The sequence below is a fragment of the Myxocyprinus asiaticus genome, chromosome 29 (assembly GCF_019703515.2).
Source record: "Myxocyprinus asiaticus isolate MX2 ecotype Aquarium Trade chromosome 29, UBuf_Myxa_2, whole genome shotgun sequence".
Classification (NCBI taxonomy): Eukaryota; Metazoa; Chordata; class Actinopteri; order Cypriniformes; family Catostomidae; genus Myxocyprinus; species Myxocyprinus asiaticus.
In genome coordinates, this window is record NC_059372.1 from 33,915,000 (window position 1) to 33,941,947 (window position 26,948).

The 26,948-nt window shown below is 39.7% G+C and overlaps 1 protein-coding gene across 1 annotated transcript; it reads right to left on the reverse strand.

Annotated features, from left to right (window-relative positions):
- Nucleotides 1-26,948, reverse strand: prpf6 (PRP6 pre-mRNA processing factor 6 homolog (S. cerevisiae)). The gene is made up of 21 exons (XM_051662807.1): nucleotides 26,728-26,948; nucleotides 25,618-25,780; nucleotides 25,291-25,409; nucleotides 25,132-25,210; nucleotides 24,839-25,015; nucleotides 24,602-24,742; nucleotides 24,391-24,485; nucleotides 23,932-24,088; nucleotides 14,863-15,025; nucleotides 13,428-13,546; nucleotides 13,110-13,328; nucleotides 12,393-12,515; nucleotides 12,091-12,212; nucleotides 11,705-11,843; nucleotides 7,546-7,665; nucleotides 4,532-4,708; nucleotides 3,998-4,131; nucleotides 3,431-3,522; nucleotides 3,216-3,330; nucleotides 2,922-3,048; nucleotides 1-504 (listed from the first exon to the last, which is right to left on the reverse strand). The coding sequence occupies exons 1-21, from the start codon at nucleotides 26,916-26,918 to the stop codon at nucleotides 352-354; spliced, it is 2,925 nt and encodes a 974-aa protein (XP_051518767.1). The 5' UTR covers nucleotides 26,919-26,948; the 3' UTR covers nucleotides 1-351.

Below are 26,948 nucleotides of genomic sequence, written 5' to 3' on the forward strand. Positions count from 1 at the left end.
GGCACATTACAGATTTCATTTATTCTCTGCTAAGCGTTACATTTACACAAGCATAATGAGAAGCAGAATATGATGATGTGAAAGGGTTCTGGCTATGAAATCTTCAAATTGGTCTCATTTCTGGAGTCTTACATCTAAACTTACTAGACCTTGCTGGACGTGAAAATAACAGCAAATACATTTGTAATGAAAACTACCTTCAAAGTTCTCCTCTAGAAGGGCAAAAACACTGAAAAATATTCATAAAAAAGGAAAATATCTTGACAGCGTTCATCCACAGATTCCCTAAAAACAACAGATTTGCTAAAACATACATGCACAGAATTGCAAATTTGATATCCGTCCCAGACTTTAGAAGGTGTTTTTGATCTTTGCAGCCATGAGGACCAGGATCTCTCCGATGTTCTTCTGCCAGTTCTGAACGTGCTTGGATTCAGCACACCACAATTCACCGTGCCGTGGTTCTGTGTTCTCACAACGTTTCTTTACCTCTTCTTGCTGCTCCTAAATAACAGAAGAAGAGCAGATTGAAAGGAGGTGTGAGGGGCAACGAGTGAAGCTTGGATCCACCAATCATTAGGTGAACATGGCGTGTTCAATAGCGAATATCTGTTCAGAAAACCATGTACCAACCAAGACAAAAATGTCCTCGGCACAAATGAAAAATGAATCATCATGAATCCAAAATTTGATTGTTTGGGCTCAGTTTTAAGGCCATCTTTATGATCTACATCAGGGGTTGGCAACCTTTTTGAAATGATGTGCCAGTTTTAATTTTCCTTGTTAATCACTGAGCTGATGACACACCCAAATGACTTTTCTAACCATTACATTTTGTTTTGTCAGTTTAACCTAATGTATAAGGTTAATTCAGAAATGTTTAACATATTTATTAATATATTCATTATGTAAAATATATATTTTTTACATGGATCAAACCAGTTAATTTTGATGTTACCATATGAAGCAAATTTCAAGAAGTCAATTCTTGAAAATGCCTCTATTTTGCATTTTTCTAACTTAAAACTGCTTATTTTTCTTTACAATTATATTATCAGCAGGTTGGAGTGAACAATTGGGCAAAACCCGATGATCCATGTTGATCCAGCATGATTTGTCAATGTTCCATAGAGCATCATGAGTGCTTCAATGCAAGTATATCTGACCTTTTGTTCAAAAGAAGTTGACCATTAATAACACAAATTTGCTGATTTGATTAGAGACCTAGAAATTGTGTAAAATCTTAAATATTTCTTTAAAAAATAAAAATCCTGAAACATTTTTAATTTCCAGGTTTAACTGAATCAGACTTTTGAAACACTTTTTGTTCTTCTGCCTTAAAAGTGCACTCGGTAACTTTTGTCTTTGTGTCATCTTGGACTTACACTGGCCTCAGAGTTCTGAGGCCATCTATATGATCTATATGGCAATCTTTCAAGTTTTGAGGCCATTGATATGATCTATTTTGCCATCTTTTGAGTTGAGGCCAACGATATGATCTATATGGCCATCTTTGTTGTTTTGAGGCTAACGATATGATCATCTTTTGAGCTTTGAGGCCATCTATATGACCTATATTGCCATCTTTTGAGTTGAGGCCAACGATATGATCTATATGGCCATCTTTGTTGTTTTGAGGCTAACGATATGATCATCTTTTGAGCTTTGAGGCCATCTATATGACCTATATTGCCATCTTTTGAGTGGAGGCCATTGGTATGATCTATGTGATCATCTTTTGAATTCTGATGCATCGATATGATCTATTTTGCCATCATTTGAGTTCTGAGGCCATCTATATGATCTATATGGCCAGCTTTTGAGTTTTGAGGCCATCTATATGATTTATACGGCCAGCTTTTGAGGCCATCTATATGATTTATACGGCCAGCTTTTGAGTTGAGGCCATCTATATGATCATCTTTTGAGTTTTGAGGCCATCTATATGATTTATACGGCCAGCTTTTGAGTTGAGGCCAACGATATGATCTATATGGCCATCTTTGTTGTTTTGAGGCTAACGATATGATCATCTTTTGAGCTTTGAGGCCATCTATATGACCTATATTGCCATCTTTTGAGTGGAGGCCATTGGTATGATCTATGTGATCATCTTTTGAATTCTGATGCATCGATATGATCTATTTTGCCATCATTTGAGTTCTGAGGCCATCTATATGATCTATATGGCCAGCTTTTGAGTTTTGAGGCCATCTATATGATTTATACGGCCAGCTTTTGAGGCCATCTATATGATTTATACGGCCAGCTTTTGAGTTGAGGCCATCTATATGATCATCTTTTGAGTTTTGAGGCCATCTATATGATTTATACGGCCAGCTTTTGAGTTGAGGCCATCTATATAATCTATTTTGCCATCTTTTAAATTGAGGTCATTGATATGATCTATATGGCCATCTTTTAAATCCTGAGGACACATATAAGTTTTGAAGCTATCTTTTGAGTTGAGGCCATCTATATGATCATCTTTTGAGTTGAGGCCATCTATATGATCATCTTGAGTTTTGATCTATATGGTAGTGAACTTTTAGCAGATATATTCATTAACAATTTACAGTATTTGTTTTATGAAAACGGACCAAAATATTGAGGACTTAAAACATTTTCATCCAATAAAATGCTTTAGAATGAGAAATATTCCTCCCCCTAAAACCTCCTGCTTCTAACTGGCAATAGCAAATAACAGTTCATGGCCTTAATAGCCCTTTGATATGTCCTATCCCAACTTCAATAAGAAATTTGTAAACACAGAAAAGAAACCTGCAATCGTCAAGACATTTTCTAAAATCTTGTTCTAAAAGATTGTGCACAACCTAATTAAATAACATAGCTTGTTATCAAAACTGCTGGATTTGAAAATACATCAGATAAATTGGTCTGCCCACAGGCCACAAGCTTACCTGTGTGCCATGCTGTAGCTCAAACTTGTAGAAGAATCCCCAGGCATCGCCCAAGTCTGGCTCGATCTTTACCGTTCGTAGGAACCACTCTCTCGCCTTAGTAATCTTTCTCTCGCTCCAGAACAATCTGATGAGTAGACAAACACAGACATGGTATAAATGCAACTTAAAAAAAAAAAAGAAAAAAAAAAGCCACTGGCAAGATCAGACTGTTGTTGCCAAAAATGAAGGATGTGGGAGGGTTGCACTGTAAACCGGAATTAAGATTTGGAAGAGTCTGGTAAGCAGTCTTACTTGGCAACTGCCAGAAGTACGTGAGGATCATGTTCACACTTTTTTAAAGCATCCACACTCTTGGTCTTGCGCTGAGGTCTGGCCTCCAAGAACACTGCTTCGGCCCAAAGAATACCTGATAACAGGAAGAGGTGAATGCAACGGTGTTGAAGTGTGAATATGTGTAGAGGCTCTAGATGGATCTGTTGAAGTTGTTGATGAAAGCTGTGGCTTACCAGAGTTAGGACACTCCTGAAGGGCTTTTGCCATGAGTGTGTTGGCTATGTTTTTCAAGCCTGCTCTATATTCAAGTCGGACAGACTCCAGCCTGGTGAATTTAAGATTGAGAAATTGTCATGGTATAAAAATGTCAGTAGTCGATAACAAAACCAGTGAAATTTGATAATTCTTGATTCCAATTTTTATAAAAAAAAAATTGACAACAGCAGCAGCACCACAATGCACTGATTTTCCAGTTATCAGTCATATAGCACCAGGGCGCAAATTTACGAATCCTACTTTGGTGAAGACTTAGCTCATGAATATTAAGTACAAGAAGCAACGTCAGACTTTGCAGAGTGAAACAATCTGGAATCATGTGTAACAGTCACATGAAGTTCTCTTTGCAAACAGAACTTCGTGTTACCTGTGCTGAATAAAGATATAAGCAGCGCAATGAGTGGTTAAACAGAACGCAGGTGTCTCGAGATGCCTAGAGGTATAATCTGCATAGATTTTAAAAGTCAGTCTCTAGCATCAATATCAACTTTTATTTATGTTTGACATTTCTAGAGGTTTCTCACCACAGCTCAGGGGTTTGTGGATTCTTGAGACGAGCTTTCTCTAGGATGGCTCGAGCACGCGTGAGCTGACCAACTTTCTCTTCCAGTCGGGACAGAAGGAGCCATAATGGCATGGAATGTGGGCACTTCTTCAGCTAGAGTAGAGGGAAGCCATTAGAAGAACACATTTATGACAGTCACTTTTCGAACTTTCTTTCATTGCAGCTTTCTTGTCTATGGCTACATCCAAGTCCATACATAACTTCACTTAAAATTTTTGGTCAGTATGTGTTCCCAGCCTTAAAGCTAATGGCTGTAATTTCAGCACCACCAAACAGAAATGCACAAATAATTACAGTCTGCAAACAGATGCAACAAATGCCTTACTTGCATAATTGACTGCATATTAAACAGGGATGCAAGAAAGAATTTTAACAAATTACACACATCAGCTTTAAAGACATGTGTTCTGCATTTTTCACAAAAAGACAACCAACCAACCAACTGTTCACACTAATAAGGATCAAGCATGTCCTCAGGAGTCCCGAAACTTACACCCTGGTTGTAGGCGTCTCGTGCTTTCTCGATGCTCTCTGACTGTTCCTCGATCTGTCCTCTCATCATCCAGAGTTTGGGGAAGTCCTCATAGTGCTTCAGGGCTTCCGTACACAGCTCGTGTGCTGCTTCAATATTCCCCAGCACCCACTCCAGCTTCACCGATTTCATGAACACCTACACATAATACACAGAAAAACAGTCAATGAACAGTTCCTTGTAACAGCCTCTAAAGCGTCAGTCAGTACGTTTCTAATGGAGCTACTGCCGGTTTTCACATTGTCAAGCTACAGTCCACAATTTGTCTCTCCAAGTCTCAATGACACAATGTGTAATTGAATATTTGAAGATGTCAGCTGAAGTGTGAAATACATGTAAAATACATGTCGCAACTCACCTGTCTTTCGTAACACATGCGCAATGCAGAATTGTGGTCCGATTAGGGTGTATAAATGCTGCATGGAGCTGAGTTACAATCGCATTAACCAGGTCTGTTTGTCCGACTTCTCAAAAACTGAACTGATCAAATCTCTTAAATTTAGGTTCTACAAGGTAGCCACCATTTGTCTAGATTACAGTTCTGCACACTCCGTTCATTCTCTCAACAAACTTCATTAGGGTGCCACTGGTGATGCTTTTAAACCTTTCACACTAGCACTTCTGGTGTGCACCCGGGTTTGAAAGACGTCAAAGTTTGGTTTGTTTGGACAATGTGAACACTGTTTTCCGAACTCGGGTGTACCCCCAAACCGCAGCAGAGTCCGCTTGAAAAGGTGGTCTGGGGTACGGTTTATGTGAACTCTGGTATGGTTCAGAATGAGCTTTATTGCCACGTATGCTTACACGTACAAGGAATTTGTCTTGGTGACAGGAGCTTCCAGTGCACAACAATACAAAACAGCAACAAGACAGAGAGAATAATAAAAAAGAAATCATTAAAAAAAAAAAAATAAAAAAAAAAAAAGGCTTTTTGAAGTTCGCTGCTGATATGAATGCAACCGTACCAAGTGAACTGCAAGAGACAGTTCTTTGCAGGCTCTCGATTGCAATTATTGTGGTATATAGCGTTTTTCATACCTGCTCGTCTCCAAATAAATCGCCTTCATAAAGCAGCTCACATTCTTTACATCTCTTGCAATGCATCAGAGGGCTCACAGCAGACAAACGCTAACATTCTTGACATCATTGCATTCAACGCATCCATGGCACACAAACATAAGTGTCACTCTGTGCATGTAAAGTTTTAGTGGTAAATCCAAAGAGATGAGTACTTTAATAACATTGCAAGCTGATGACTTCTTGAGTTGTTACCTAGTTACAGTGGTAAACAGCTGCCGCTTGTACTCACATTGATGTAATCGGACAGTGGTTCAGACCAAAATAATATGATACGAACAGAGACCAGCGGGGCAGGGGGAGGAAACTAACTTGGGTTCGGTCCAAGCAATCGAACCAAGTGTAAAAGCACCATAAAACAGTATTGAAATTACTTAAAATGTCGTTTTTTAGACTAGGCATTTAGAGTAATTTTGCAGTCAAGTACTCTCACTCAAAAAAATGAGTAATCAATTACTTGAAATTTAGAATTTAAGTTCAACCTTCAACATTTGAACATGTTTTCTTATGAAAAAAAAAAAAAAATCAAATCACATTGCAATATTTGAGTATTGTTTTTACTAGTCAAATATTTAAAGCTGAACGAGTACTCGATTAATTGATTATTCATGCACATTCCTAATGTAGACAACCTTTATTTGTCAACCAACCTAATTTCCAGCATTTAAGCAGAAGCCTTTCAATTTTTTGAAAGATTTTCAAGATTATATGAAACATTTTGGGCATGGATGCCATTATAGCTTATGAGGAATCCTGCCAAGTGCTTAAGGTACATCTGATCCTTTGATATTTGTCTAGATGCTGTCAGCTTTTACTGGAGCCAAGATTTAAACAAGCCCAGGCAGGAAGCCATTCTAACACTTTCCATCCTCTGCTTCATTTAAACCAAAAAAAATCTCATGCCCTTTAGATGTTTAGATGGAACGGCTGTTATAGGGTGGTTACTATCCACTTAAGAGACCTCAAACCCTGATCCCTGGCCACCCTTTCAAACATCATGTTCTTATTTAAAGAATAACATTTTGTACAAACAAGATTATGCAAGATCATCTGCCTTTAAATCAATAAAGAAATTAAAATGGATTTTGCTAGTTTGAAAAAATTTGAAGCTGGTGAGATGGTTCAGTTTAATAAACTTAAAGGGAAAGTTTACCCAAAAAAATAAAAACTCATTTACACACCCTCATGTTTTTCCAACCGGCATGACTTTCTTCCATCCGTGGAACACCGAAAGTGATGTACATCAGAATGTTAGCCTCAGCCACCATTCCTTTTCATTGCATTTTTTGGCCATATATTAAAAGCAAATGGTGACTGAGGCTGTCATTCTGCCAAAGTTCTCCTTTTTGTCTTCCGTGGAAGAAAGAAAGTCATTCAGGTTTGGAACAACATGAGGGTCCATGAAACTTATATTTTTTTGGTTGACCTATCCCCATTTTTACGGTTGACTTTTGGTGCAGGAAGGCCATCGTTATACAACACCAATGTTGAAAGAGTCTGTGTCATTTCAAATGCTGACAGGTGCATGTGCTGCCTCACACTGACTTCTCTTCATTCGAACTGTAGCCTAGTTCTCACCCCATGCAAAAACCCCTCATGTCAAGTTATGCTTGAAAGAAAAACACACTTATATAAAGAAGTCTTTTATGAGACATTCCTTTGTAAATGTACTTCCTGCCAGAGTCATAGTCTCAGTGCTCTGTTGCACAAGCACTTATATGGGGTGACTCATCTCTCATCACCAAAATCTTTCCAAATCAATTTAATAGTCAAATCGAAAAATGCACTTCCGGGAAAAAAATGCGTTCCCGGCAGAGGGGTGACCCCAGCATGAAACAGTGACAGTTGCACCCGTGTTGCATGAAAGAAGTGGGTGGTCTGAACCCTGGGCCACTCACCCTGGCAGTGGGGGCGCTGCTACGGGCCTTGGCCAGTAGCCTGCGCGCCCTCTCGTACTCGTTATTCTCCGATTCCAGCTTCACGGCAGCCAGCCAGATCTCCTCACTGTTGGGATTAGCCTAAAAGAGAGACCGAAAGACAGAGGGACAGAGGTTGATTGAGGTTGGGCGAGTTCTTACTGGCCATCATCCAAGCTAACAATTATACACTTTAAAAGTGAAATGATTTGTTTTGGGAAATGCATGTGCATGCAGTTTTCAGCCCACGATACACATTTATGTGCTCTCAAGCTTCAGGATCTTTTCTGGCTGTTTGATTTTATGTTTTGCACACAATTCTTGTAAGTTCTGTGGATGGATGTAGAGCAGCATTTGTTACAACAATGGTCACATTGAATCTGCACACATTTTTGACATTTCCCATGCTTGTGATTGTGATATACCAGTGGGGGAAAATCCAGGGGTTTTCGTGCATTGAAAAATGAAGCAAATTTAGTAATATTCACTTTCCATGCTTTATTCACACTAAATGTGCTCCTCATCTGAAACGAGCATTTGCATTGCTTGATTGAAGCCTGGTTTTCACATGCGTGTGGCACGAGCCATCACAGAACCACTAGCGCAAGTGATAGGCTCTGTTCTATCCTAGATATGGTGAAATTCCAGGACGAGCTCTTCCCGAGTCTGCTCAACATAACAGGCCACAAGCTGGAAATCGAGTGAGCTCACAGAGTTCCGGCTCGGAGACTGGCTGAGGGAGACAGGCCCCGATCAATTCTGAGATCATTCGATAAAGATCTTGTGTTGCGCGAGGCGAGGAGCAAAGGAAAGCTTTCTTGGAAGAACCACAGCATTTTCTTGTTCCCAGACTTTGCGAATTCGATGAGAGAAACGTGATCGATTCAAGGAATGCAAGAAACTCTTACATCAATGGAAGATTGTTTTGCACTGATGTTTTCAGCCAAACTGAGAATAGATACTAAGGATGGCCGCAAAGTTTTTACATGCCCGCATCAAGCATTGTCTTTCATAGAGTCAATGGGGTGAGTTAACCATTTGATGTTTCTCATGTGGCCTCCGTGTGAGCTGTCTCACTGTACATACACTCAACTGTCAGAGGAAGCGGAGCGCCATTTTGTTTCTTTTTGTGTTGGTTCAGTCTAGCGGCTGGAGTATGTTTTGTGCAGTAACACTCCTTCAAGAAACTCTTACATTGACAGGGGAAATCGCTTCTGCACTGATGTTTCCGGCCAAATTGAGAATAGATACTAATGATGGCTGCAAAATATTTACATGCCCACAACAAGCGATGTATCACTCGCACCGATGAAGATAAGAAACTTTTCTGAACCATTAGAACTCCCTAAACTGACAATGGAGCAAAAGAATTCTCTTGATTCTGAGATAAGCTTGGAGCTTGATGAGGTAATTAAGGCCTTGCCTACAGGCAAGGCTCTGGGGCCAGACATTTAAAAAAAAAAAAAAAAAAAAAAATTTAGATCTTATGCTAAAGAACTGGCTCCACTTTTGCTACAAGTTTATACGGAATCATTAAAGAATCGGAAGCTTTCGCTAACCATGACACAAGCCCGGATCAGTCTGATTCTTAAAAAGGACAAAGATCCAAGCGAGTGTAACAGTTACCATCCAATTTCCCTGATCCTGCTAGACGTAAAATTTTGGCTGACCGATTAAGTTATGACATCTCTTATACATATAGATCAGGTGGGGTTTATCTGGGGCCGCAGCTCTTCTGATAACATTAGGCATCTCATAAATATCATGTGGTCAGTGGCGAATGATCAGACTTTGGTCGCTGCCATCTCACTTGACGCTGAAAAGGTGTTTGATATGGTAGAATGGGATTATCTTTTTAAGATGTTGGAAATATACAGATTCGGGAAGACTTTTTTTGGATGGATTAAGTTACTTTACGGTACAGGATTGCCCTCTTTCCCCCTTTTTGTTCTGTCTTGCCCAGGAACCATTAGCAGCCGCGATAAGAAAGGTGGATGATTTTCCAGGGGTGATGGCAGGAGGTATGGCACATAAGCTTTTGCTTTACACAGATTTTATTATTCGTCTCCGACCCCACTAGATCTATGCCTTGCCTCCACAGAATTATTAATTACTTCTCTAAGTTCTCAGGATACAGAGTCAACTGGTCTAAATCCAAAGCTTTGGCTCTGACAGCATACTGCCCAGTGGCGGTTTTTCAGCTGGGCGCTTTCCAGTGGCCTAAACAGGGCATTAAATATTTGGCCATTTTATCCCCAGCAAATTTATGTGAGTTAATATTGACCCTTTAATAAAAAGGTTTGAGCAATGTGGGCAGGTGGGCTTCATTACATTTATCTATGCTTGGGAAGGTTAATGTTATTAAAATGAATTGTATTCGAAAATTCAACTACCTGCTACAGTCTCTCCCTGTAGATGTCCTCCTCTCTTATTTCAAGCAATTTATCTGGAATGGTAAGTGTCCCAGATTACATTTCAATAAATTACATAGGCCAATTGACAAAGGTGGGCTAGGCCTACCCAAGATGTTGTTTTATTATTATGCATTTGGTCTCAGACATTTGGCTCATTGGTCGCTTCCACCTGAGAGAGCCCCTCCCTGGTTTGGTATTGAACAGGAAGTTCTTGCCCCTATTTTGCCACTGCAAAGCCTTTCTATTAAACAAACCAGAGAAGTTAAATCGCACCCCGCTATCTCGCATTTGCACGCGGTATGGACAAAGTGTCCAGAGTGTTCAATTCTGACATTTATTTAAATGTTGGCTCGACCATATGGCTAAACCCAAAATTACATATTAATAAGTCCCCTTTCTGCTGGTCAGAGTGAATTGTGAGGGAGGTTAATACACTCGGTGACCTATATGAGAGTGGAGTATTGAGATCGTTTGAAAATTTGGTCCAACATTTCAGGATTCCCAGATCTCAGTTCTTTAGGTACTTACAGCTGCGCCACCTGCTCTGTACAATTTTTGGGAGTAGCATACACCCCCCTAAAGGAGCAGATACTCTAGAAGTGGTGATTACTGCTTTTGGAAAAGGTCATGAGGCATCAGTGTATTACTCCCTGCTAATTCAGAGTCTGGGGGTCAGAGCTTCAATTTCTCTCAAGAGATTATGGGAGAGAGATTTAATCTTGGTATTGGAGGAGGGAGTGTGGGCAAGGATTCTAAAAAACTGTCAAGTCTGCATCTAGAGATTCAAGGGTGCATCTGATGCAATTTAAGATTTTGCATCGTATAGACTTGGTCTTAAAGACTCACCCACCTGCTGGACACACAATTTGCATTTTGGGTGATGGGGCGGTCAGTAATTTTGGGGATAGCCACTTGAAAGGTTGGGTCCTGGCCAAATCATTCTTAGGGAGTGGAAGACGGCTGAGGCACCCTTGTTTCATGAGTGGTGCGGGGAGATGGGTGGGGTGGCAGCATTTTTTAATTTTTTTTTTATTTGAAAAGGGACCATGTACAATTTTTAACATAAATGTTTCCATTTCATGCATTGTACTGGATTTAGCCAAAGGCTAATTTTCATGCGCAGTCCCCTGGCAGGTCATCACTAACATAAATGATAAAATAACAACAGTTTCTACATACAATAAAACACACACACACACACCCACCCACCCACCCAAGTGGGGTGGATACTTAGCTTTTTTGGAGGGTTCTCGGGGAGGGGCAGTGGAGAGGGATTTTTGATTTGATATGTGACACTCTTGTTTTTTGAAAGTATATTTTTTTTGTTTGTTTTTATTTTTATGTTATAATTGTAAGTGACCACTGTAGTGCATGTTTGTGTCGGTGGTATGTTGGGTGGTATGTTTCTGTGTTTGGAATGGAATAAATAAAAAATGTTAATAAAAAAAAAAAGAAAAAGAAAAATTGATTTCAAAAACTATCAGCCAATTAATATGTTATCTGCCTTTTCCACCACTTTAGTTATCGGCAAAATCCACTATCGGTCGAACTCTATTAATTAATTTCAATGATGTAATAAACAAATTACAAGCATGTGGATGAGTATATACATCAGCCTCCACCGAAGAACATTTTTGACATTCTGACCTTCTTGATCCTGCCTTGTTGTGCATTTTTGAGTGTAGTTTGAAATATCACTTTGGGGGAGGAACTCTGGCTGTACTCACCTGGAAGGCCAGAGCCAGGATACTTCTGGCTGCAGGAACATCTCCTGCCAGCCATTTAGATTTAGCTCCCATTAGCCACAACACCTCAGCCTTAGGACAGTGAGCTACAGCCCTCTGTAACAGAGCCTCTAAAGACTCTCTGAGAGAGAGAGAGAGAGAGAGAGAGAGAGAGAGAGAGAGAAGCAATTTAAATCCATTTCCATATTGCAGTGAATAGGTGTGTCACGAATGTGGTTTATAATAAATGAATCAGTTATGATATAGTACATCAGCTACAGCCCAATCCAGGGACAACAGAACAACAAAATGAATGATTGTGTAAAGTTAAATTTAAATGATTTAACCAGTGAGAGATGCTAGTAGTTAGTGTTGTGATGTTGTCTCACCGTGTGCCGTGGCTCTTCTCGAAGTAAGCGGCCCTCAGCCATACGCTCTTCTTGCTGGGGAAGACCTGGAGCGCGTGAGCGTAGATGGCGCGTGCACACTCTACAGCTCCATGAGCCACACACTACAACACAACAACCAGCATAACATATTACAGCAATGATACATACAGCTGTAAGATAATATTTAGCAGAGCAATAGCAAAAGACTTAAATACAAAATATTCCAATATAAAAAAATAAAAAAATAAACCTCTAGTGTTTAAAAACCAGATGTAGAAACATTAAGGTGAGAGTATATTTACACTGTCTGCGTCCTCCATCCATGTGTGTTTGCAGTCTTCCTCTTCAATGCCAATCCCGATCACAGCTCTGATCACAGCCTGACATGTGGCCACACTTCCAGCCTTATCACACTCCTCTGCATCCTGAGAAAAGAGGACAAAACACAATCTTTTCTTATGAACACATCGTCAAACAGCTTGCATGTAGATACATTAGATCAGGGATGTCAAACTCACTTTAAAGCAGCGAGACGGATTGGACTAAGTGGCAAAATTTGTGTACAAAACAGTTATTTTCTTCATTTCTACATGACAGAGCAAAGACTTCAGTTCGATAAGTGCAATTAGATTCATTAGAAGTAGACACGATGTATGTGCAGATGGGGTGCACGTTTCCATAGTAGCTTATCGTTTTAATCTATAAAATTTGATAATCTAATCAAAATAAAAAAATATGTATTGAAGTGAAGATGAAAAAAATAAATAATAGTCAATGATGAAATATACATAGCACCTTAAATTAAATAATTCTGTGTAAAATTCAAAAGGGTCCAGGTGCTTAAATGCTGAAAAATAACTCGAATCCAAACCCAATGAATGCGATTAAGTAGTTATGTTATATATTCATTAATTGAAATGTAATCCTTAGGGTTAAGGGTTTATTTAAATCTGTAACCCCAAGTAGGGGCAATAATAATCTGGCCTCTTAAACTAAAGGAATGTAATGGATGCCCAGACCTGAATCCACTGTTCACGGTTTATCTCCACGCCGTTGGCCCCCAGGGAGGTGATGGCTCTGTCTATGATCTTCTCCACCATCTGTGTGTTGCCGTTGGCCTCCTCCAGCTTGGCAGCGGTGATCCAGATATGCCGGTCTGTGGGAATGTTTTCACGAGCCTTGTTCAGAACCCGACGGGCATTCTCGTAGGTTTCTAATCGGGCCAGAGCCAGCCAGAGCTATAGAAGACAAGGACAGCACTGTTAGATCGATCTGCTTCATGGCCAATGAAGAGCTTTAAGGGTCTTGGTCGATAAAAGACTTTTGTGTGTATGTACCTCTACGCTTGTAGGACAGCACTCGACCGCTCTACTCAACATGATCCTGGCATCTTCTGGCTCCTCCAACTCAACAGCTGTCTTCCACAAACGCACCGACTTAGACACATTCTCCAGAGCTGTGGAGACACATGCAGACATGTTACTAATTCATTAATCATACCAAAGTCAGAAAAACATTCCATCTCTCATAATATTCTACTCTTGGCCTGATTATTTACAGCTACTTTTAGGGCTGCACAATTCATGTAAAAATAATGGTAGTGCTTACGACTGATCAACTCATTGTGAAAAGTGCCAGTTGCAGCATTCCATGTAGGTCAAATCCTGTTGTGTCAAAGGTTTCAATCTACATGTTTTTGCAGCGGTTGAGCACTGTAACTAATCGTTGAGCAATGAAATCCCAATAGAGAATCAGAAATGTTAAAAATTATAAATCAAGCCGTAGACACATAAATAGTGTGCAAATAAGAGATTTAATGTTCAGGTAAGACAGCTTTATTAATTTATAACAGGAGCTGTTGTGACAGTGAGCATGTAGATCTGCAGTGAGTTACAGCTTCAATTATTATAATGGGAAAGTTCTAATATTGTCACGATGCTTGATTAATGTATAAAAATTATTCAACAATTTAATAACAGTTTATTTTGTTCATGCTACTAAGTGGGCAAATGTGAAGTTGATTTACTGATGTATAAAACTGGACAGTTCTCCTCTTGTTTTGGATGTGTTGCCTACATAAAGAATATGGCATGCAGTTACCCCAAATAAGCATCTCATTAATAACTGCTATTACAATATCAAGAGAAATAATAGGCAATTATGATCTGTCATAATTGTGCATTCCTAGTTATATGTATAATTTGTTAATATAGGTAATTTTGATTTTATAAGCCGCAATTGTTCATTTTGCGAATTGTTTTCAATTAATTGATTAGTTGATTCAGTATTTAATGTAAATGGCTGAAATGCTGGATGTTATATGGTTAGAAAAACATTTACCACTTGAAGGTTAATAAATACCCACAAAAGTCAAATCCAGGTCCCAAATATTGCCCTTTAATAATAATAATATTATTAATACAAAAAAAAAAAAAAAAACTGACACTGGATCATATGCACCACATAACTGCTGACAAGATAACACCCAAGTATGATCACAACACTGGATTTTCAATTACTTCATTAATATCACATTACATTATAAACAAATTATGGCAGAGACGTTGATAAAGTGGAACCACCAGCCTGTTTACAGACATGCTTTGTTCAAGGAGGAGATCCAGAAAGTTAACAAGCTGAGACTGATAAGAGCTTTATAACAAAACTAACAATTCATCCGTCTCTGTCATACAGGTATGCAGGCAAAAAAAAAAAAAAAAAGGGACAGTAGAAACAGAGAGCTAATGAAAAATGGAGGAAGAGTGAGCTCACCTTTTCTGAGCACTCGTTTCTTGGCCCTGATGTCGGTCTCTAGTTCAGCGGCTCTGATGTAGATGCGCACAGACTGAGGGAGGTGTCGTACCGCCTGGGCAACCACTGCCTTCGCTGTGTCTCCTGGCTGCAGACGGGCAGCTTCTAGCCAAACGTCCTCACTCTGAACAGATAACACATCATAGATTATACATGCATATCCTCACTTTATAAAGATAACACACACATAAAATCACTCTATATAGATAACAGACACAGGGTTCTAAACTGGGACTGAAATCGTTGCAAACTCAAATACGAATTTGCAGCAATTGAAAATCTAGTCACCATTGGCGACAACAGACCACACTTAAAATGACTGTTACCTAAAATTGAAAGTCATTTTTAAATCACTCTCATTTTGTTCCATTCCTCTACTAAGATGTGAAGCTCTGCTAACAGTTAACTGACATTGAGCCTGCAGGAATTTCCCAATACTTAATGAATGAACACACACACACACACACACACACACACACAGAGAGAGAGAGAGAGCAAAAGGTCTGACTGTTTCTGTATGAGCGTGTTTTCATTTCCCATTTTGTCTCTGTGTCCAAAGTCAGCACTAAAAGACAAATTAAATCCCACAGTTTACATAAACCTAGCTTAATCCACTCACCCTGACATTTTCATGCTGTTCTTGCGACACCATGTTTAATATTTTTGGAAGAGAGATTTTGCTGGCTGCTAGCTTCACTATGGCAGCCTGTAAACTCTGACAAAGCTCCTAAAGCCTCAATTCTTTAATGCCTTTCAAGTCCTCCACACACTGCCCCCTACTGGACACACAAAACAACTAGCCTATACAGTTTCATTTAAAAATGGGGTATATTCTGTATGTTTGTATCATTTTATTTTTCCCTGATGTCCACCTATAATGTTAAAGGGATAGTTCACGATGGTCCATACAATGCAGGAAAATGGTGACCAAAACTTTGAAGCTCCAAAAAGCACATAATGGCCACATAAAAGTAATTCATAAGACTCCAGTGGTTTAATCAATGACTATGTTTACATGGACACCAGAAAGCGGCGTATTGCTTGCAAAAGTAAAGCAACTCTTTACTCCTGTATACATGCGGCTCTGTCAGTAAGCAGCTTTATCCAGAGCAATGTAATTTCTCCACGAAGCTTGTGTAAATAACAAACATGGTATCAGAGGAAGGTTTCACTATTTTATTCTCTGTTGCTTTGCTTTATTTCCAGATATTCCAGAGTTGTTGCTGTGTTTGTTTCCTTAACTTTCCATCGCAACCTGCAGTGGAATTGTACTGCAATAGTGGGGTTTCCCTCTTACATAAAACTCCGGGATTCCTTCAATGTACCAGTGCATATACCCGAACATGAGGGACCATAGATATTTTATAGAGGTGTTTATAAATTGGTATAGTTTATAGTGTATGTGCTTTCCCCACTATACTCCCCAGAAAATGTTTTGTTGCTTTGTTGTTAGGCTCAATCCTATTACATGTGTTATTCGGTCTGTTCCATGCACATGCAAACTCCTCAAAAACCTGTTAGAATGCTGTTTATGTGTTAACATGGCCACATAAGCAGCTCTCTCCAGGAGAAACCTAGGTGTCTTAAACCGCTTTCTCTTAATCCCTTAAACGGCATATGGAAATCGGCATTCTCATTTACATGACGTTTCAGAACACTGCTTTCTGCAAAAACCCTGGAATAACCCACTTTCTTAAGTGCATACAAACGTGGTCAGTGTCTTCTGAAGCGATCCAGTCAGTTTTGGGTGGGAACAGATCAAAATATATTAACTCCTTTTTCAGTAGTCTCCTTGGCAATCATGATTTCAAGCTCAATAACATTTCTTAGCACCATCTAGCATTCCAAGCGTGCGTCAAGCACTAGGAAGTGTAATCAAGCTTGAAATCATGATTGTGCCTAGAGACTGCAATGGCAAGATGTACAGTGAAAAAAAAAAAAAAAAAAAAAAAAAAGTGTTCAATTTTGGTCTGTTCTCACCAAAAACCGATTAGATCGATTTGGAAGACATGGATTTAACCACTGGGGTCTTTTGGATTACTTTTATGCTGCCTTTGTGCTTTTTAGAGCTTCAAAGTTTTGGTCACCATTCACTTGCATTTAATGGACCTACAGAGCTGAAATATTCTTCTAAAAATCTTTGTGTTCTGCAGAAATAGAGTAAATGATGAGAGAATTTTCATTTTTGGGTGAACTATTCTTTTAATCAAGGATTCTTGTATTCAACCAAAGGTGTGAGTTTGGGACAGAACTATGTGTTTGTACAACCAATGGAAGACAGGGGGAGTTTTCTGGTATGTGTTTGAAATCAGTGATTACTCATGCAATTCCGTTTGGTGGCAAAGAAATTACACACTTCAGCTTTAAGTGTGCTCATGGTATTGACATCTTTACATTTATACATTTGGCAGTTGCTTTTCTCCAAAATGACTTACAGTGACTTACAGTGCAATCGAGTACTCGTTCTGCACCAGCTAGTCGACTATTAAAAACACTACTCGAATATTGGAAATATATTGTCCTTTGCTCATTTGCCTGCCATGGGGAATGCTGAATTATCCTATACTTTCCCTCTGGATCTCTCACCATACCTTGCAGTTACAATTGAGTCAAATGAGGGGCGCTGTGGATGTGTGTCGTTGAGGTGTTGGATGAGAGAGGAGGAGATATAATGGCATCTTTGTGGTGCTTTCAAACGAAGCCCAAATGTGGCAATACTTGTAATATTTAGATTCTTACTGAACTCTACTGGAATTCAGCTCTAGTTGGATACATGCATATCAACAGACAAGGATCTGTTTATATGGTGGAAAGGAAATGCAAAGCGGTACGAGAAACTTGGAAGCTTATCAAGCAGATTAAATATTTGAACATGGGCAGAGGGCATTTTATAAAAAGACAACATTGACCACTTGTTTTTCCTGAGTAAAAACATGTGAAATTATAAAAATGTGACAGCCTTTTTATATAGTCTCAATAGTTTATATATGTGCATTTCCTTAAAGGGTCCTGAAACACTCCTCTTTCAGCTTAAGTCTGCCTCACAACCATTTTGAAACCATTGCAACTCAACTAGGCGTGGACGGCTGTGAGAACAAGCGTAGGGCAGGGCAGAAAGAGGAGGGTGAACATTCTATCATCTGTCAGTTGCCCATGCCGGCTCTCACTAAATTTCAGGATAAAGACGAATTGTAAGATTTGTATAGCTGGCAAAGTTTAAGTCCAACTAAATATGTTGAATGCCACTGTCTTAGGGAACAAATCAACTGAATCTGAATATTTCACTAATACAGTTAACAGCGTCAAAGATTCTCACAATTGCTCATAACAGAATGCACAAATAAATTATACACTGTTTTGTAAGCTCACAATACAGTACACAGAATCACACTGGTCATTTTATATCTGTATTTTATTTTATTACGCAAAATAAATGCCAAGCCATGTACTCTCTATTGAAAATGTGTGAATGTTTTTTACAGTTGAATAACTTTTGAGACTTATTCCATGACATTGATTCACAAATGTAAGATGGGTTAACACACTCACAGTAAGGATGGATGGACCAATAGTGTTTGGGACAATCAATGTAAACCACGTCTCAAACGAGTCCCAGTCAGAGACAGTCCACCTCACTGCATATCTTGAAACACTCACGTTAATAAAAGCGTTCTGCATGAAAATGTAAAAGCCTGACCTGTCCCTCTGTTAGCAGTGCGTGGGGGGGGGGGAAGACTCATGTTACAGTACTATCAACTCTCTCAACTGACTGAGGCACTTGAGAGTTTGAAACGCTGGTCACATGCATGGACATACTCGGTAGTGGCCACGCCTTCTCATGACTTCAAGGTGCTGAAGAATATGATCAAGAATAAAAATTTTGCCCTAATATCAAAGGTCTTACTAGAAAAAATGAAATTATGATCCAATGTGAATTTTCGTGATAAAAAAAATATGATCATGTCTGGTAACATGTGCATGTAAAATGGCTAGAAATAGCATTTTAGCTTAGCGTAAAGCTGACAATTTACACAAGGTTTATTTCTATTTCTTCTGCTCCAAACTTACTTCAAACTTTCTTCTCTGTCTGCTCGTATGAATGTAACACATCATAAGAAAGTGTTTCACCGCTGTTCAAATGCACTTTGGATCGCATCATTTGTGTGTGTAAATGTTTTCCATCTGAAAGGACTAAATATTAAATGAAACAAATGACAATAAAATGCAAAGTAATCTCTTCAGTAATCAAAATACTTTTTGAATGTAACTGTATTCTAATTATCAATGATTTAAATTGTAACTGTAGTGGAATACAGTTACTTATATTTTGTATTTTAAATACGTAATCCCGTTACATGTATTCCATTACTCCCCAACCCTGGCTATACTTTACGTCATGTCCCATCCTGAAGACGAAAATAGCCCAAAAAAATCCCTAAATGAATCCTTTTCCACTTGAAATTAAAAATAACGAATGTTGAAATTCTCTTCCCTTGTGTGCAAGACATAAACTCAGCAAAAAAACAAACGTCCCTTTTTCAGGACACTGGATTATAAAAGATAATTTTGTAAATATTAAAATAACTTTACAGATCTTTATTGTAAAGGGTTTAAACAATGTTTCCCATGCTTGTTCAATGAACCATAAACAATTAATGAACATGCTCGTGTTGTCGCCTGTTGCATGTATCGTGTGGTGTTTGCCTCGCTCAGGCTTTGTCTAGGTGATGCTGAGTGTTGGAGTGTACGCTGGCGTGTCTGACTGCCGCTGCTCCCCGGCTTGATCCTTTTAAACATTTAAAATTAGTTCTGGTCTGGTCTTTGTTCAGTTTCACGCGGCATTTATATTATATTTCGGAGCAACCCTATTTGGATGATCAGCTGCTAGTCGTGGGGAGCGCCTGAACCACCTGCCTGCTTTCATCCACTAAAACTCCAGCTTACCTCGGGTGAGGTACGGCACTCGCTTGCTTGTGTTTGATGGACTCGTGGCGGCCTAGGATCGACCGCTCTCGGCTGGATGATCAGCTGCTAGTCACGGGGAGCGTCTGAACGACCTGCCGCTTGCCTACCTTTCATCCACTAAAACATCGGCTTACCTCGGGTGAGGCTCAGCACTCGCTGCCTTGTGTTTGGATGGACTGGACTGGACTTGCGGTGGCCTGGGATCGACTGCTCTCAGCTGGCAGCTGTACTGCTGCGTGCTTGTTTGCGGGAGCATTGGCACACGTGGACATTAAGGACATTAAGACCATTAAGACAAAGACCTAGTTGTGGTGGTGTTACAAAGGATGAAGTCCCTTCTGCTCACTGCTCTGGTATGTTACAGCTGTATTAATGCTCTTAGCCCTCTCCACCTTGCTGCTTCGTCTCTTGGATATTATATTTGTCTAGTTATGGCTCTCTTCTATTCATCTCTGGATTAGCATAATCTGAATTCTTCATATCATCTTCCCGTGGACATATATAATCACTCTGCTTCCTTAGAAATTCTACACTGTCCTCGATATGTCCACCGAGGATCTCGGCGCAGTTTCTGTAAAGGCGCACAGTTCGCTTCCTTGGTTAGCGATTACATTCCAGTAATTTCATTCCGTCGTTCCTCTTCAAAGTCGGGCACAGAGTTACGGTCTGTAAATCCGTTAAATCTCTGTTCAATTAAGTTTTCATCTCCAAATGCTGAAAAAGCTGAGCCACAGACAGTGAGGATGGCCTTGATAAATGCGAGGTCACTATCTAACAAATCATTCATTTTAAATTACTTTTTCCATCAAGAAATCGCAATGACTTTATTTGTGACTGAAACCTGGCTGAAACTGGATGAATTATCATCTCTTGGTGAACTTTCTCCACCGGATTGTGCTTTTTTTTTTTTAGCACTCCAAGACTTTCTGGTCATGGTGGGAGTGTTGCTACTGTTTTTAAAAACAATTTTAAAAATAAAAAATTACATACAGATGTGTATTCCAGTTTTGAGGTACAGTTAATGAGAATCGACATAGGGATTACAGGCCTCCGAAATTTAATAAGGACTTCATTCAGCAATTCTCTGAGTTCCTCTCTAATATTGTGTCTCGCTGTGATAGACTGTGGACTCTAGGAGACTTTAATATTCACCTTTGCTGTCCATCTAAACCTTTGGTGAAAGATTTTATGCCTCGTTGAATCTTTAAATCTGTCACAATTAGTTTTTACTCCTACTCATAATTTGGGGCACACATTGGATCTGGTGTTGTCACATGGTTTCCTGTAACAAATCTGAGAGTGATTGATGCTGCTATTTCAGACCATTTGCAAATTTTGTTTGAATCTGTCTGTGTTTCTCCCACCTCCACTTGCTCTCAGTCTGTAAGTTATTCTCATTTCATTCAACTTTCCACTAACAGTTTATTTTCAGAGTACTATCAAGCTAACTTTGCGGATGCTGTCTTCTTTGACATATTAAACACTGAAGAAATGGTGGAGGTTTTCACTAAATCCTGCTCCGTTTCTATAGACTCTGTTGCTCCCCTTAAGCCCAGAAAAGCTAAGGGAAAGGGCAACGCTCAGCCTTGGTTAAATAACACCCGCTCTCTTAGACAAGAGTGTCGTAAGGTAGAGCGAAAGTGGAAAAGAGACAAACTTCAAGTCTCGTATGAATGTTTAACTGCATGCTTAACTAGTTACCAAAAGTCAGTAAAAGAAGTCTAAATTCCTCTCCAAACTAATCACTGAAAATGCTAACTGACAGAGAATGCTGTTTAAGACAATTGATTCAGTGCTAAATCCCTTACCAGCCCCTTCTCTTGTTCCATCTAGGGAAACCTGTGAGAACTTTAAAAAAAAATGTTGATAAAGTCTTGGAGATCAAGGCTTCCGTTAAGCCATCAACATATGATCCCCCTTTGATTTGTTCACCAACAGATTTGCTAACTTGTTTTCATCCAGTTACCTGTGCTCAGCTAGCTGATATTGTTTCAAAGGCTAAATGCTCCAGCTGTGAGTCCGATGTCATTTCAACTAGTCTTTTCAAGGAAGTGTTTGTAACCTTGAGCCCGGCTGTAACAGCCATTATTAACAGTTCTCTAGCATGGAGTTGTACCTGCTAGTTTTAAACATGCTGTGGTTCACCCTCTACTTAAGAAACCGCATCTTGACCCATCTAATCTTAGCAATTTCAGACCTATCTCCAAATTGCCTTTTATTTCAAAGCTCTTAGAGAGAGTTGTGTATCATCAGTTGAGTTCTTATATCAGTATGTCCAATATTTTAGATACTTTTCAGTCAGGTTTTAGATCAATGCACAGTATGGAAACCGCACTGTTGAAGGTCAGCAATGACCAGTTTTGCAAGTTCTCAGTACTGGTTCGTATGCGGTGCTTGTCTTATTGGATTTAAGCGCTGCATTCGATACAATCGGTCATAGTATTCCGCTACATCGGTTGGAAAAGGTGGTGGGTATTCAGGGTGTTGCCCTGCAGTGGTTGGCCTCTTACCTCAAAGACAGAACCTTCTCAGTGAGCATTGGGAAGTTTTCTTCTTTGTCGGTTCCCCTATTATGCGGTGTGCCCCAAGGGTCCATTTTAGGGCCTCTTCTCTTTTCACTTTATATGCTCCCCTTGGGTGCCATTTTTAAGAAATATAAGATCTCCTACCACTGCTATGCTGACGATACACAATTTTATCTACCAGCTAAAACTGACAGTAGTTATACTTTGGACGTGCTTTGCGACTGTTTTGAGGAGATCAAATGTTGGATGGCTAATAATTTTTTGCAATTAAACATAAGCAAAAGCGAAATTCTGATTTTAGGCCCCTCCAGGTCTCCATCTGTTCTTAATTTAGGTTCTCTTTCTGCCAGTGTTCAACCTCATGTAAGAAATCTTGGGGTTACATTTGATTCGTCACTAAATTTTGAAAAACAAATCAGTACAGTGGTAAAGGGCAGTTTCTTTCATCTGAGATCGGTTGCGAAATTAAAACCGAAAGATATGGAGACTGTAATCCACGCTCTCATAACATCACGCCTGGACTACTGTAATTCCCTATACTGTGGCCTGCCTCAAATTGCGATCTCTCGCCTGCAAATTGTCCAAAATGCTGCAGCGAGACTTCTTACTGGAACAAAAAAGAGGGATCACATTTCTCCCATTTTAGCGACTTTACATTACAAGGCTTTATCTGGTGTCGCACCAAAATACATTAGTGACCTTCTGATTCCTTACTCTCCCCAAAGAGCACTTAGGTCTAGTAATCAGCTTCTCTCAACCGTCCCACGTTGTCGCTGTAAAACTAAGGGTGGTCGGGCCTTCTCTGCTGCAGCAGCTAAACTTTGGAACAGTCTGCCCGTAAATGTGAGGTTTGCTCCTTCACTAGCCAGTTTTAAATCGGCTCTTAAATCTTATTTGTTCTCTCTGGCTTTTGATTAAGATTAGTTTAAGGGTTTTATGTTGAAGTTTTCTGATTGTATTTTATTTAATGTGTTTATATTTTGTACGCTGCATGTTTTCCTTTAATACTTCTTTTTATATGTTCAACGTTTATTGTATTGTTTATTGTAAAGTTTGCTGATAATAAAAGCAGTTGAAAGTGAGAGGACGTTTCTTTTTTTGCTGAGTTTATATACCTGTTAACATCTCAAATGTGTTGTAGTGTTTCATGACCCTTTAATGCAATCAGTATTGGTTTCTAAGCTCCGGGTGAGTGCAAATATTTTTTTAACTGTTATTTTTCAATCTTTTTATTATTATTATTAATGCATGTTCATTAAATTTTTTTCCTAGAAGAATAGTTTAGCTTATTTTGAAACCTTTGATGGCAACATTTGTGAATAAAACAAAATATAAATTTTACATACAGTACATATCATACTTGATATTTTTAACTGACATTTGAATTTACAAGTATCAATTACTCGCTTTTTGTGGGTTAGAGTACTCGACTACAAAATTTCTCAAATTCCCATCCACAGTCAAAAGAGCAAAGGAAATCCAGTTTTTCATGATATGACTCCTTTTAAAAAGCAAAACACATGAGTTTTGAGTGTCTCACCTTGGGACACATCTCAGTGCCTTTCATGATGAGATTTCTGGCCACCTGCAGTTTCCCAGTCACCTCTTCCAGACGCGCAGAGGCGATCCAGGCAGGGGGATGGTGGGGGTTTGTTTCTCTCACCGACTTCAAGAGGAGACGGGCCTTCTTAATATCACTGCAAACAAGTAAAAGTAAACTCTATTTAAATGGATGGTTATCCCAAAACTGAAAAGGAGACGTAGGGCCTAACAGCCTCAGTCACCATTCACTTTCATTGTATGGACAAACGATTAAATGAAAGTGAATGGTGACTGAGGCTGTCATTCTGCCTAACATCTTTTTTTCTTTTTCTCTTTTTAGTATGTTCCACAGAAGACAGACAGTCATATAGGTTTAGAATGACATGATGGTGAATAAACAATGACAGAATTTTCATTTAGGTGAACTATCCCTTTAAAAGTAAGAACATGTGGGTACCTGATGTCTCCGCCATGTGTGGGGATCATGGAATTGAGATCTGTGAGATAGCCTTTAGGATCAACAACTGTCTGTCCACTGACTGAGTCAGATACCTGGAGACACAAACACAGACACATCCACATTACAAACACTCATGGAATCAAACTGTTGATAAATGTGCTGTTGACAACTGAAGTCAGCACACATGTGAACAGGGTGTTTACATCACCTGACTAAGTCTCATGTCCATCAGAGTGTTCCTGGCCTGACCAATCTTCCTCATGTCCAGATCGCCTGCACCCGGCGTCATGCCCCCTGGATAGGGTGTGTTCAAGCCCCCTGGGAAGGGTGTGTTTAGACCACCAAATTGCTGCAAACAAAAATAGAAACATAAATTAGAAAATGCATTTTCCAGATTCAGCCCACATGTCTGTGTATATTTGAGAGGTGACAGACAGTGACTCACCCCTTGCAGTGGGTCCACGCTGGTGTGGTTCTCTCCGGACTGGAGGTGCTTGGCAAAGAAGCTGTCCGGCACGGGTGTGAGCTTCTCGTGACGGGGATTCCTCTGACGCTTATTCCTGGCATCACCCACCTCAGGAATACTCAACCATTCATCCTCTGTGACCTCAGCTAGCTTTCTCTGCAAATAAATACATAAATAATCACTGAGTGTACAGATAATTTATGCAGGTATGGGCCTGTTTTAATAAACAACCCAGTATTCAGCTGTGCAGGTCAACAGACAAATGAACCAACCTTAAGATCTGAAAATTGTTGCTGAATTTTGGGCCGCTCCATACGGTATTTCTCTATCTCCTCTTTTTCTCTCAGCTCCCTGCAAATACATCAATGAAATGAGTCAAAAGATGTTACATAAATACAAACATGGTTAAGTCAGAGAAGAGTCACACCCACCTTCTTTCTTTGCGTCTCTCATCCATCCTTTTGTCCAGGGCGGCATAGATGGCATCTGCCTCCTCATCGTCCTTCTCATAAGGCCCACTGGAGAATAGACTGCCTGCATAGCCGTTGAACTGTGGGAAACAGATTTAGACTATGCTTTATATCTTCTATATAAAATGGTCAACAAGATCAAACAGAAGTGCCCAGTGGAAGAGCTTATTTTTTTCTTGCAATGCATGAGGTTTCACTAATTTATGGTACTGTTTATAAAATATGAATTGAGCTGTGCATTCATCAGGCAAATGCTACAGGACCGATCAGGATAAACTGCAGGTGTACCTCATCATAGTTAGTGTCGTTCAGATCTTCTTCATCCTCTTCCTGGTTTTTCTTCATCTGATCACCCACTGTCCTCTTGCCGGGGGGAGCATGACGGTCGTCCACCGGATCATTGGCATCTCGAGCGGGACCGATATCAGATCGTGTGGTGAAACCAGTGGCACTGCAGAACACAGTATATTATAACTCAACACAATATTACAACAACCTATAACACAACACTTTAGAAGACTACAACACAAAACACATTATAGCACAACGCAACAGACAAATGGTTAAAGGAATAGTTTACCCCAAAATTAAAATTCTCTCATCATTTACTCACCCTCATGCCATCCCAGATGTGTATGACTTTCTATCTTCTGCTGAACACAAAGATTTTTAGAAGAATATTTCAACTCTGTAGGTCCATATGATGCAAGTGAATGGTGACCAAAACTGTGAAGCTCCAAGAATCACATAAATGCAACATAAAAGTAAATCCAAAAAGACTCCAGTGGTTTAATGCATGTCTTCTGAAGCGATATGATAGGTTGCGGGTTGAGAACAAACCAAAATATAACTCCTTTTTCACTATAAATCTTGTCATTGCAGTCTCTAGGCACAATCTTCATTTCAAGCTCGATTACACTTCCTAGTGCTTGAAGCAAGTGCAGAAAGCTATAGATGGCGCTATAGGAAGTGTAATAAAGCTTGAAATCATGATCACCAAGGAGACTGATGTCAAGATTTACAGTGAAAAAGGAGTTATATTTTGGTCTGTTCTCTCCAAAAAAAACCGATTAGAAGACTTCAGAAAACATGGATTAAACCACTGGGATCTTATGGATTACTTTTTTGCTGCTTGTATGTGCTTTTTGGAGCTTCAAAATGCTGGTCACCATTCACTTGCATTGTATGGACCTACAGAGTTAAAATATTCTTCTAAAAATCTTCATGTGTTCTGCAGAAGAAAGTAAGTCATACTCATCTGGGATGTGATAGGGCAGGACTCAAATAATTCATGTATAATAATCACCATGCAGTGTTAAGTTCAAAGTGTTGTAGTGTTGTTATATATAGTGATTATTATGAACTTAGTAATGATGATTGTGGCTGTTGGTCTCTCACCCTCTGCCCAGGCCGGGCACATAACCCAGCGGCGCGGCCATGCCCAGAAATGGCTTCTTCTTCTTATTCAATCCCCCCATCAGCGGAGACGCGAGCGGCAGAGCCTGTCCGGCCCCTGCTGCCCCGCCGGTACCTCCGGACGGGGCTTTACTCGCGGTTTTCGCGGGTTGTTTCACCGTGGCGCTCGCCATCGTTGTACTGCCGACAACACGCTTCACTTC